This window comes from Eptesicus fuscus, chromosome 7 (genome assembly GCF_027574615.1).
Source record: "Eptesicus fuscus isolate TK198812 chromosome 7, DD_ASM_mEF_20220401, whole genome shotgun sequence".
NCBI classification, from domain to species: domain Eukaryota; kingdom Metazoa; phylum Chordata; class Mammalia; order Chiroptera; family Vespertilionidae; genus Eptesicus; species Eptesicus fuscus.
Window position 1 is genome coordinate 59,819,306 of NC_072479.1, and position 13,957 is coordinate 59,833,262.

The 13,957-nt window shown below is 38.5% G+C and overlaps 1 protein-coding gene across 2 annotated transcripts in view; it reads right to left on the bottom strand.

The window, feature by feature from the left end:
- Positions 1-13,957, bottom strand: part of SPATS2 (spermatogenesis associated serine rich 2) — a 98,058-nt gene that overhangs the window by 40,205 nt on the left and 43,896 nt on the right. For both annotated transcript variants that reach the window (XM_054719105.1, XM_054719106.1), the window contains exon 3: positions 3,083-3,162. In XM_054719105.1, the coding sequence (XP_054575080.1) occupies positions 3,083-3,162 (80 nt within the window). The remainder of the gene's footprint in view (positions 1-3,082; positions 3,163-13,957) is intronic.

The following is a 13,957-nucleotide window of genomic DNA, read 5'->3' on the forward strand; positions in this document are numbered from 1 at the left end:
CTTCTGTGAACAGTGAGAGAATGTCTCTTTTTTATATAACCAGTAGTAGAATTACTGAATAGTAGGGTATCTACAAATTAGATAATGCTAAATTGTTCTTTAAGATAGGTATGTCAATTTTGTCAGATTTATTCCCAAGGTATCTTATTTTTTGGAGATTAAAAATATACAATTTACAATAATTGCTTGTCTTCAGTTTTTATATATAAATAATTTCTATCCAGCAATCTTGGTGAACTTTTTTTTTTAATATATTTTATTGATTTTTTACAGAGAGAAAGGGAGAGGGATAGAGAGTTAGAAACATCGATGAGAGAGAAACATCGACCAGCCGCCTCCTGCACACTCCCTACTGGGTATGTGCCCGCAACCAAGGTACATGCCCTTGACCGGAATCGCACCTGGGACCCTTGAGTCCCCAGGCCGGACACTCTATCCACTGAGCCAAACCGGCCAGGGCTTTGGTGAACTCTTATTATTTCTAACAATTTGTTGCTTTCTTGGTTTTTCTATGTAAACTGGATTGTCTATAAATAATAGCAGGTTTTTTTCTTCCTTTTCAATCCTTATAATTTTAATTTCTTGTCTTACTCCACAATTTAAAATTAGTTTTTTCTTTAAAATGACCTAGTTCTTTTTGGTAGGGAGTGGTAGTTAGAAACCAAGATCTAAGAACTAGGTGTGTTTACTGCTTCTGGGGAGTCATTTATTTCTAGGCCCTTTCACTGGATAGAACCAGAAGGTTTTGTTTTTTACAGCACGAGTTCCTATTGACATCTTCAATTCAAATATAATATTAAAAGGCATTTTCTCATGCTTTTAAACATATATCTCTTTCTTCCAAACTAAGTTTTAGCTCCTAAAAATGTTAAGTTCTTTACTGATTTGGTTTATTCTGTAATATTCATAAAATAATATATTAATAACACTATGATGTATTACTACTGATAAAACATTAAATAAAATTTAAGGTTTACTTGCAATTCTTGTTGTCCTTTAAATATATTCCTCTAGATATGTACAGTAAGAACACTGTGTTCAAAAGTCACAAGAAAATTTGTTCTAGTTCACCGTTTCCATGAAGGTAAAATATTTTTAGGACCTCATCTTTTATAAGACCTCAGCTCCAATTCCTAACCAAGGACAAACCTTGAGCTTTAGGGCCCCGTGTGGTAAAACCCATTTGTTATGAAGACTGGCAAACCACATTCCCTCTATACACTTAGTCCCTAGGGATTTTCCTAACTTCTGTTCAGCTATACATTTAAAATTATGTATATTATTTTTCATTCTATATTTCTTGGTATTTTATATAATGAATGCTTTCAAATTATCTAGTTTATATAATCTATGCTTTCAATTGCTTGAAAAGGAAGTCCTTTTATAGATGAGAAGGGGTATCTTGTCCAAGTAATAAGCAGAGTCTGTATTAGAACCTAAGTCTTATTTAGTACACTTGCTTTCAGATCTTTCTATACTTTTACTGTTTCAGGCTTAATTAATGATAAGGTTTAAAACCATATAAGTGGAAAGGTATATAATCTATAATCCAAAGAGGGATAATTTATAATTATACATTTTTGAGATAAACAAAATACTTAGCACTAATCACTAGAAAATGGACTTTAGGCAAAATTTACAAATTCAGCAATAAAGGTAATATTCTGGTAACTTAAAATGTGGAAGTGTTTATATTCTTGAAATAATATATATCTCTTACTCCATAATCAACAATATACTTTTTTTAATAGGACAAATTTTTTTGAGAGCACATAAAGCTTTTGTTTTATGTTTTTCTCAGTATAGCTCATTCAGGGTTAAATTACTAAAAACACCTGGTTTTCTTCCAAAGGAATGTTACTTGGAAGATCTATTTCTCATCTTACTCTGAAGTCTCCTGAACTTCAGAATGAGGGAAAAAGAAGACATATGTACTATTATTTGTAATACTTTAAACAATAATAATAATAATAAAAAAGAATCCTCTTCAAGTGAATGGAAAGATCCTAATCAGTTTGTTCCTTAAAAAATGTTGCCAGCCCTAGCTGGTTTGGCTCGGTGGATAGAGCGTCAGCCTGCAGACTGAAGGGTCCCAGGTTCCATTCCGGTCAAAGACACATGCCTGGGTTTCAGGCTCGATCCCAAGTGGGGGGCGTGCGGAGGCAGCCGATCAATGATTCTCTCTCATCGTTGATGTTTCTGTCTCTCCCTCTTCCTTCCTCTCTCAAATCAATAAAAATATTTTTTAAAAGTTGCCAAATGAGATTCACTTAGCCATATAAATATTATAATATTAATTAATATTAAGGTGTCTTCAAAATAATTTAGAATGAATATATAGAGAGATATGCAAAAAAATGTTTGCGCTTAACAGGCTGATTCCTCAAAACCTTCATGGTAGTTATGCTATGATATACATTGGTATTGTTTTGTTCTTAAAGTTTCACTTTTCTTAATGAGATTGTGTAACCACTGACTATATTAGTACCTAAGTTTTATTATGACATTCAAGTTTACTATCCACACAGTGATTTTCAACCTTTCCATTTCATGACACACATAAACCAATTACTAATATTCTGCGGCACACCAAAAAATATACTATATTTTTTGTCAATCTGACAAAAAATAAAATTGGTATAATTTTGATTCATTCACACTGGACGACTATTGTTATGCTGGCTGTTGTCATTTTTTTCACTTGATAATCTAAGGAAAAAGAGGTCAGTGTCCCTAACTAAATAGTCAGGTACTGCATGTTTTAAAATTCTTGCAGCACACTGGTTGAAAATTGCTGATCTGCCCAGCCAGCGGCTCAGTGGTTGAGCGTTGATCTATAAACCAGGAGGTCATGGTTCGATTCTGGTCAGGGCATGTGCCCGGGTTGTAGGCTTTGCAGGAGGAGGCCAATCAATGATTCTCTATCATTGATGTTTCTTTCTCTTTCTCTCTCTCTCTCTCTCTTCTCTCTCTCTCTCTCTCACCCCCCTCCCTCCGTCCCTCCCTCCCTCGCCCTTCCTGAAATCAATAAAAATATTTTTTTAAAGAAAATTCCTCATCTACATACAGTAACTAATCATACCTTCTCTTTCATGTTTTCAAAAGTTCCTCCCTGGGCCAGTACAGTATTGGACTGCAAATCAAAAATGAACCCTGATGAATCTGAAAAAACGAGAAGAAAAAATATATTCAACAATATCTAAAACTGACATGTGATCATCTCCCAAATAGAAGGGCCTTAAACAGTTAACAACTTATGTACTTTGCAAACTCTATTATATAGATAACTGATAACTACATTTGAATTACAATTATAGAAATAAAGTTTTAACAGAAACTGTAACAACTTAAGAAAAACACTAAATACATCAACTATATTAAACTGTCCAATAATCCTTATCTTTGTTAACTATCTTAATTTAAAAGGCCCTCTATAAATGTTGCAAGTCAATGGCTCCCCAAGGTAAAATTTAACACTAACAAATCTAAAAATGTGAGTGAGGATGAGAGCTCCTGTGGCATTAACAATAACAATAACAATAACAATAACAATAACAACACATGAAAGTAATTTCAATTTTCTAGAGTGCACCACACACATCATGTTTTTAGACTATGGACTCCATGAATACATTCCTCAATTTAATGCTTGACGAAGCAATGTACTTGAATTTACATTACCAGCACAACTCGGGAAAACTTAAGTTTAATGTGATTTATTACAGAAAAGAGTTTGGCTTCCCTATACTTGTAAAGAAAAGGCTATCTGCAAATTTAATCCATTTCTTTACCTGAGACTATGTAATCAATAAATTACCTCCACTTTAAACACTTAACAACTTTGTTTTAATCTAATGAGATGCAATCCAGGAAATGGTCAGACTGTTTCTCAGATTATGATGTGTATACTTATCTGGGGCATTTTAGCTTAAAATGTAGATTCTGATTTAGGTTAGCCTGTGGCCTAAGATTTTAACTCCCTGGTGGTATCAACATTGTTGATCCAAGCACCATACTTGGGAGTAGTTTGGGGTTTAGAATTTCAACAAAGCAAGGAAAAGGGAAAGTTTTGAAAAAAGGGGTTGCTATGGTCTGAATGTTTGTGCGCCCCCCTCCCCTATTCATATGTCAAAATTCTAAAGTGATGGTATTAGTGATTGGGGCCTCTGCAAGGTAAATAAATCGTGAGTGGAGCCCTCATGGATAGGATTAGTGCTCTTATAAAGCTGACTGCACCGAGCTCCCTAGCCCCTGCCACCATGTTAAGACACAAGGAGAAGTCTGTCAGTGGGAAGAGGGCCCTCGCCCAATCATTTGACACTCTGATCTCAGACTTCCAGCCTTTAGAACTGTGAGAAATTAATTTATGGTGTTTATAAGCCATCCATTTTGTTATAGTAACCTGAAGGGACAAGGGTTTTAAAAAATATAGCAATATTCTAGTACATTTTCCAAATTATTTTTCTATTATAACAGATATATTTCAATTAAAGCCTCTTTTACAGCTCAGTCTTTATCCTGTGTTTTCAAATACCTCCTGGTTGCTATGGAAGATTGATAAGTTAAAATGATAACGCATTTTGGTAATAAAAGTGGAAAAGAGGATATGAATACAATGTATGTCATTCCAAGAGAAACTATGCTTGCCAATTACTAATGAACCATGAATTCATTTACAGTTAACCTCTCTGTAATACTGGCAGTTTTGAGACTGTAAACAAATAAAAAAATCAGACTGCACTTACACAAACTCAGTATTTAAGCCTGAGTTTTCCAGATGACTACATATGATTAATCCCCAATTATAATAATAAAAGTGTAATGCTAATTAGACCAGACAGCCAAACGACCTTCCAGATGTCATTCTGGACAAAGCCGTGGCAGCAGGGGCCAAGGCAGAGGCAGTTAGGGGCGATCAGGCAGGCAGGCAGAGGCGGTTAGGGGCGATCAGGCAGGCAGGCAAGCAGTTAGGGGTGATCAGGCAGGCAGGCAGAGTGGTTAGGGGCATCAGGCAGGCAGGAAAGTGGTTAGGGATGATCAAGCAGGCAGGCAGGCAAGCGGTTAGGAGCCTGCGGTCCCGGATTGTGAGAGGATGCAGGCCGGGCTGAAGGACCCCCATGACCCTCATGCACAAATTTCGTGCACCAGGCCTCTAGTCTTTAATAATTTAAGAGACACAGTACATACAATGAAAATCCTATATAGCCAAAATACTATCCAGCAATCTTCTCAGAATTGCTGTAGGTCAGCCAAACGACATATTAATGAGCAGTGAGATGATACCTTGGAATTCAATTATCTTATTAGAGAATCAAACCACCAATCTTTTTTAGGGAAAAGAGGAGACACAAAGTAAAGCAACATTTCAGTGTCTATCTTAAAATGAACTATTAGTATTACTAGCTTCTTATACATCATCTAACACTTTATTTTTTTCTTTAGATGAAACAAAGTGCAAGGAAAACAAGAGTAGTTTTGCAAACACTTTCAGTTGTTATCCCCTCAAAATTAGCACAGTATTATTAGGCTTTATCTGGCATACCAATTAGGATAATGGTTAAAAATACATAGGGTAGCTATTTCAGTCAGGATCCCAGCATGAAACAAATGGCACACTCAAATCAGGAAAACTGAGGAGTTGTTAAAAAAGACTATTTTAGAAGGTGCTAGTAGGGAGTAGGGAAACCACAAGATGTAGTACAGTTATCCCTTGGCTAATAACAGCAATCTGCATTGCTATCCTGAGGTTTTGAAGAGGCATAAGGAAATAGCAATTACTAGAACCCAGAGACAGAGGGCTTTTTCATCTTTGTTTCATCTGATGTGGTAAGGGCCCTCGGACAATAGCTATAACCTTTGGTCACAGTAAGCCCACAGTGACCCCTCAGGGAAAGATTGGGGAAGTAAATATCCCTACCTCACTCTTCTCCTTGCCTCAATGTTACCCAATAGCTAAACCCAACCAGAAGCCAGAGGGCAAGAGAGCCATTAAGGGAGTATTTATCTTTTCAATCATGAGTTCACCAAAAAGGGAAAACAATAGTTTAACAACTTAACTTGTCTATTCATCAGCTATATTGCCTCTTAAACCAACAAATCAAGTACATTCATATCTTGTATCCAAGAACTAGAGCTTAAGTGCCTTTCAGCATTACAGAGAAAGTTATTTTTAATTCCCATCAACAATATTTAATGATTTAACAGTTCTCTTATTTTTACATTAAAGAAAGCCCAAGATTTATTTAACTTCATTGGTAGGAAAAAAAGGAAGGATCTCATCCTATGACTGAAGAGCATGCATACTCTATCAGAAATAAATTTTTAAAGCAAAAAAAAAAAAAATGCAAATACTATTATCAGGCAAGATTCATAGATTCATAAAGGATATGAGAAACCCTTGAGATTGAGTTTTCTTTTTATCATTTATTTCCCTCTATTAGGAACATTTTGGAAAAAGTATGTCTTTACAGTATCACTGACATATCTGTAAATACTTCAGGCTTTGTTATTATTGTTTTTGCTGGATTACAAAATAAGGCAAAAGTTATTTTAGGCATTGAGAATGACACAGAAATGTCTGAGTCTGATTATACCATACAGCAAACTAACCATGAACAAGTTTTTTAATTTAAGTATAATTAATATTTATATAACACTAGAGGCCCGATGCACGAAATTCGTGCGTGGATAGGGTCACTAGGCCTGGCCAGCGATCAGGGCCGATCTGTGGGTGACTGGTGGGATGATCAGGGCCCCCCGCCCCCCGCTGGCACCGTCTTAGCTGGCCTGGCACCACCTGCTTCGGTGGGGTGACGGGGGTGGCGTTGGCCCGCTCGCCAGCCGGCCCCACCCCCTGATCACCCCGCTGCCACCGCCAGTCGCCTCCCTCTGCAGAGCAACCAGCGGAGCGATTGGGGGGTCCCCGCTGGCACCAGCCTTGGCTGGCCTGGGGCCTCAGGGCTGGGGGCAGCTCCTGCATTAAGCATCTGCCCCTGGTGGTCAGTGTGCGTCATAGTGACCGGTTGTTCCACCGGTCATTCCACGTTCATCTATTTGCATATTAGGCTTTTATTATATAGGACTAGAGGCCCGGTGCACGAAAATTCATGCACTCGGGTGGGGGGGTGTCCTCAGCCCGGCCTGCAATCCAGGACCCCTCGGGTAGGGTCCCTAGGCCTAGCCTGAGATCAGGGCCTATTGAGGCTTTCCTTCCCCAGGCTGCAGGCAGCTGGCCCCAGCCCCGCCGCTGCCACTGCTTGCCATCTGTGCAGTGCTGCCCGCCCCCTCCCCCCGCCCCCGCCACTGGTGGCATCCCTCTGCAGGCGACAGGCTGGGGTGCAATGGCTTGGCTGGCCTGGGCCTCCCTCTTTCTTTGCTGGGGGGCGGGGCCAGCCCTGCGAGGGGCTGTCTGCCTACCTGATCACCCCTAACCACTGGTCTGCCTACCTGATCACCCCTAACCACTCTGCCTGCCTGCCTGATTGCCCCTAACTGCTTGCTTAGGGGCAGGGCCAGCCCAGCGAGGGGCCGTCTGTCTACCTGATTACCCCTAACTGCTGGCCTGCCTACCTGATCTCCCCTAACCACTTGCCTACCTACCTGACCACCCCTAACTGCTGGTCTGCCTACCTGATCACCCCTAACCACTCTGCCTGCCTGCCTGATTGTCCCTAACCACTTGCTTGGGGGCGGGGCCAGCCCGGTGAGGGGCCATCTGCCTACCTGATCTCCCCTGCTTGCCTGCCTACTTGATCACCCCTAACCACTGGCCTGCCTACCTGATCTCCCCTAACCACTTGCCTGCCTACCTGATCACCCCTAACCACTGGTCTGCCTACCTGATCATCCCAACCACTCTGCCTGCCTGTCTGATTGCCCCTATCCGCTTGCTTGGGGGCGGAGCCAGCCCAGCAAGGGGCTGTCTGCCTACCTGATCACCCTTAACCCTTTGCCTGCCTGCCTGATTGCCCCTTACCACTTGCTTGGGGGCAAGGCCAGCACTGACTTCCGGTTGGTCAGCCTCCGGTCATTACTGGTCGTTACGACCCAGGGTTTTTATATATTAGGATTATATAGTTTCAGGACTACGACATAATGATTTCATATTTGTATATACTGTGAAATGATCACCACAGTAAGTCTAGTTAACATCATTCACCATACATGATTACAAAACTACTCTTTTAGTGACTTTCAAATATGAAATACAATATAATTAACTCAGTCACCATGCTATATATTACAGCTCAGGACTTATTTCATAACTGGAAGTTTGTACCTTTTAACCTTCTTTACCCATTTCACACACACACCCTATGTCCTACCCCTGTCTCTGGTAACCAGCAATCTATATTCTCTGTTAACTATGAGCTAGGTTTACTTTTGTTTTGATTTTCTTTTTTGGATTCCACATTTGATATTTGTCTTTCTGATTTATTTCACTTAGCATAATGCCCTCAAGGTCCATCCATGTTGTCACAAATAGTAAGATTTCCTTTTTTCATGACTGAATAATAATAATCATAATCATACACATAGCACATTCTTTATCCATTCATCCATCAATAAACACTTAGGTTGTTTTCACATCTTAACTATTGTAAATAATGTTGCAGTAAACATGGGGTTCATCTGTCTTTTTGAGTTAGTGTTTTTGTTTTCTTCAGATAAATACCCAGAAGTAGAATTGCTGGATCATATAGTAGTTCAATTTTTTAATTTTTCTAGGAAACTCCACACTATTTTCCATAGTGGCTGCACCAATTCACATTCCAACACAAGGTTCCCTTTTTTCTGCAACCTGGACAATACTTGTTATTTCTTACCTTTATTTTATTTATATTTTTATTGATTTCAGAGAGAAAGGGAGAGGGAGAAATAGAAACATCAATGATGAGAATCATTGATTGGTTGCCTCCTGCACGTCACCTAGTGGAGATCGAGCCTGCAACCCGGGCATGTGCCCTTGACCGGAATCGAACTCAGGACCCTTCAGTCCACAGGCTGACACTCTATCCACTGAGCCAAACCAGCTAGGGCTCTTGTCTTTTTTATAAGAGTCATTCTAACAGGTGTGAGAATTGTGGTTTTGATTTGCATTTATCTGGTGATTAGTGATGTTAGCACCTTTTCATGTACCTGTTAGCCATCTATATGTCTTCTTTGGAACTGAACAAGTATCCTAACAAGTTCTGAATCATAGTAACTCACCAAATATACTGGCTCTCAAGTTGCCATTATTTTAACAGTACCTTGTTATATTATCTTTCTTCTAAGGATCGCAGATTCTTTTTAAAAAATTTTTTATTTATTTATTTCAGAGAGTAAGGGAGAGGAGACAGACAGAAACATCAGTGATGAGAATCACTGATGAGCTGCCTCCCACACACCCCACATCAAGGATAGAGCTCACAACCCAGGCATGTGCCTTGACAAGAAATTGAACTGTGACCTCCTGGTTCATAGGTCGATGCTCAATCACTGAGCCACACCAGCTGGGCTCTCAGATTCTTGTTATTACTCACTGATATTCCTTACACATACATAAAACAAATTGGGTAACAAAATTAATCACATTTTACCATGGCCAAAGAGAGGCCACAGAGGTAAGATCAAATTAAATGCAGATAAGCTCTGAGGTGAGGAAGCCTATCCAAACAGATAATCTAACAAGTGTGATGATCACTTGTCTTATTATCTCAAACTGTATACTCTTGCTCTTAAAAATTAAAAAAGTCAAGTCAAGAGCAGAGGTTATTTAAGTGCCAAATCTTGCAGAAGTGTTATTTCATGAACAATTAAACAATCTGAAGTTTTCCTTTAGAGTGAACAGACAATACTCAACCACCAGTATCTTCAAATAGCTTTTGCTCAAGCCAATTTTGAGAATAATCCACATATAAGTCACCAATAAAAGAACAAATGGAGTTTAGTTTCATTTCATCATGTGCACTAGTAGCAAATGCAGTGATGGGGGTTATACTGAACAAATGTGACTGAAAGGAAGTCATTGTCACAGACACTACTAGCTAAAGCCTAGAGTGTATTTATAACTTCAAAACTAAATATGCCACCAAGTTCAGTTTCCTAGGTAGTAGTAATACTATCTTCTGCCAATTTACCACCTAAGTTTGGAAGAATGATGACTATTTGGATAAGAAACAAAATACTTACATATTTTTAAAAGGGGAGAGAATGTATAAATAATGAGGAATCAGGCTCGGAGAAGCAAATCAGAGATGAAAAATTTTCAAAGACAACTATGTCAAAGTGCCATTTTATAAGACTCCTTGTCTGTTGTAATTTTACTATACTACTGTTGTGGCCTCTGAAATGCTAATATTGCCCCTTCGATAGCTCAGCTGGTAGAGCGGAGGACTGTAGTTGATTCCTGAAATGCTAATACTTTTTAATATTTAGTTCTTTAAAAGTTATAAAGAAACCTCCATCTTGGCTGCCATGGCTAAACACACAAATCCTCTCAGTACAGCCTCATCAACTTGTCTTTCCAGCCATCTCAGATGACCACTGTGGCTTATATGTTCAGAAAAATCCACACTTAAATGATCAATCTGCTAAGTGGATCTTGAATGATGAAAACAGCCTTTTATCTTTCTGTTATCTCTGCTTTTATGTGTCATATAGCATTAACAGCTGATTAATTTTTTTCTTTGTTCCTTTGAGTGCTTCCTCAAATACATTCTAGGATGTTAGGCCTCTTCTTTTAAGACAACACACTTACACTGGGGAATTTCCAAACTTCTAGAGTGAGTTCTGATTTTTCCAGGTAGAACCTGATGAAAAATCAGGGTTTTTATTAAAGCTACACACAAGCAATTAAATCCTACCTTACTCACACCAATAGATTTTTCCAGGTTACTAGCATGGGCAACAGAATAAGCTTTTCTTTTTAAGTTCCAAGTATTCTTGAGGGTCTCTCATTGTTTAAAAAGTTTGCTGTTCCAATAATAATTCTGTCAATTCTTCCACGGTTGGATAGGGAAGTCAGTCTACCTTTCAAAAACATTCTTAGTAATATACTCTAGAGCAGTGGTTCCCAACGTAGGGCACATTTTTAAGGGGGCAATTTGAGAATGAGTTATTAACAGTGAATTTTTTGCATTTCTTATGGTTTAGCGGCCTCATATACAGTATATAAATATATATTGTGACAAATTTATGCATTTCAGTTCTCTACTGTTTTGAAACTTTGCTATTTTTTCATTATCACTTCATATTATTATTTTTGAACAATTTCTTAGTGATTTCTTCCTTAGTACTTTAACTGTCCTTTCGTTCTTTTATTTTTCTTTCATGGATGCCATGTTCTCTGGAAGCTTGTTCAGACAAAGTTAATGGCCTTTTAGGCTTTCTCCACATGAATAAAAGTTGACTTTTTGAATAATAAGAATTATATGTCACGAGGGGGAGGGGGCATCAGGATTTTAGAGATGCTCAGGTGGGGCATGGCCAAAAAAAGTTGGGAACCACTGCTCTAGAGAATAGCTGTGAGGCAATAATATTGATTTTAATGCCCAACCTCTTCTGTCTCCATGTCATTTCTCATTAGTCTGGAATTAGTTATCCCACATATGAAATGAAATAAATTGTTAAAATAATTCTTTCCTACTCTTTATTATCCTTCAAATTCTACCAGCTGTTCAAGGAAAGTCACTCAATTTCATAAGTCAAAAAAATTAAAGCACCTAAGAACTGTAATTTTATAAAAACAAAACAAAACACCACAACTCAAATTTTGCATTACCAACATTAGTACATATTCTCTGCTGTTTTAGATCATCTTTGAGCTGGCTTCATTTAAAAAACTTTGTAAAAAAACTTTGTATGTAGTCCCAGGGATTACATGAATTCAAAGTTACTTTGAAAATTATGAAGCCATATGAGGATTATTTTGCTATCTATTTACAGCCAACATTCAGGCTTTTTTTAAGGAAAGGGGCACTAAAATCGAATAAAAATTAAAATATGTCGTTAAGTCTTTATTTATTTCCAAGTAATGAGAAGGACTGATTTGAGTTTTACCTTTCTACTTGTTAATCTCTCCTTTTCTTTAGGGAAAGGTAAAAATAAATTATGATGTGGCTAAAAGATGGACAGCCAATAAAAACAGAGGGGAGGAAAGAAATCAAGAAACATGAATGATCTAAAAGCCAGATAATCAGTCTGCAAATAAATCACGTCTTATAAAATGCCTCTGTGTGAGCTGGTCAATTAAGTCTGAAGAAAAATATACTTTCAGCTACTAAGGGCCTATTTCAGTCTCTCTCACAAGTCAAACCCTCATTTTTAAATTTCCCTTGCACTTCTCTATTTAATGGGATCTTCTACTTTATGAGATTGTTATTCTTGGATGTTATTGCAACTTATGGCATACTTCTGAGCTTAGATGGATTAGGTGAACTGAACACACATTTTTTAAAAAAATTATTTCCTACTCCTCTCTGTCCTTCATATTCTCAAGAATTCTACCAGCTATTCCAGAAAACTCAATTCCCTAAGTCAAAAAAAAAAATTAAAATATTTAAGAATTGTAATATTTAAAAGTCAAACAGCCCTAGATGGTTTGGCTCAATGGTGAGAGTGTCGGCCGATGGACTGAAGGGTCCTGGGTTCGATTTCAGTTAAGGGTACTCGTACCTCAGTTGCAGACTCAATCCGAGTGCGGAAGGTAGCCAATCAATGTGTCTCTCTTACATTGATGCTTCTCTCTTTCTGTCTCTCCCCCCACTTCCACTATCTCTGAAAATCAATGGAAAAAATATCCTCGAGTGAGGATTACTACCACCACCTCCAAAAAAAGTAAAAAAAAAAAAAAAAGTCAAACAAATCTTCATTTACTAAGATTAGTACAGACTAATGGTAGAATTTTTGAGAATCTGAAGGAGAGTGAGGAAATCATCTTTTTATTTTATTTTATTGACTTTATTGATTTTTTTTTAAAATATATTTTATTGACTTTTTACAGAGAGGAAAGGAGAGGGACAGAGAGCTAGAAACATCGATGAGAGAGAAACATCGACCAGCTGCCTCTTGCACACCCCCTACCAGGGATGTGCCCGCAACCAATGTACATGCCCTTGACCGGAATCGAACCTGGGACCTTTCAGTCCGCAGACCAACGCTCTATCCACTGAGCCAAACCGGTTTTGGCAACTTTATTGATTTTTTACAGAGAGGAAGGTAGAGGGATAGAGAGCTAGAAACATCGATCAGCTGCCTCCTGCACACCCCCCACTGGGGACGTGCCCACAACCAAGGTACATGCCCTTGACCGGAACCTGGGACCTTTCAGTCCGCAGGCCGACGCTCCATCCACTGAGCCAAACCGGTTTTAGCGGAAATCATCTTTTTAAAACTGTATGATAGATGTGAGATATTTTATTTTTTTAAAAATATATTTTATTGATTTTTTACAGAAAGGAAGGGAAAGAGATAGTTAGAAACATCGATGAAAGAGAAACATCTATCAGCTGCCTCCTGCACGCCCCCTACTGGGGATGTGCCCAAACCAAGGTACATGCCCTTGACCGGAATCAAACCTGGGACCTTTGAGTCCGCAGGCAGATGCTCTATCCACTGAGCCAAACCGGTTAGGGATGAGATATTTTCTTATCATTGTAAAAGACTTTGCTCTGGATGTTCCTTCTAGCCCTGTCAAATAGTCAATGTCATCCCTCTCCACCCCATCCTATCCCCTTGCTTCAAAGTACAGAAATGCAGTTCGCACAGTATTAAATATATAAGGTCTTAATCCACATGGGTTTGATTACAGAAATTAATAAAGTATTCTCTAAATAATGAGGGGGGAAGTACAGAAATGAACAAGTCAATTCTAAAAATCACATGCTTCTGTCTCCAACAAAAACATCCTTCTCATAAAACCACAGCACTGCAAAATCTTACTCTTCACTCATTAACATCATGCAAATAAGAATTA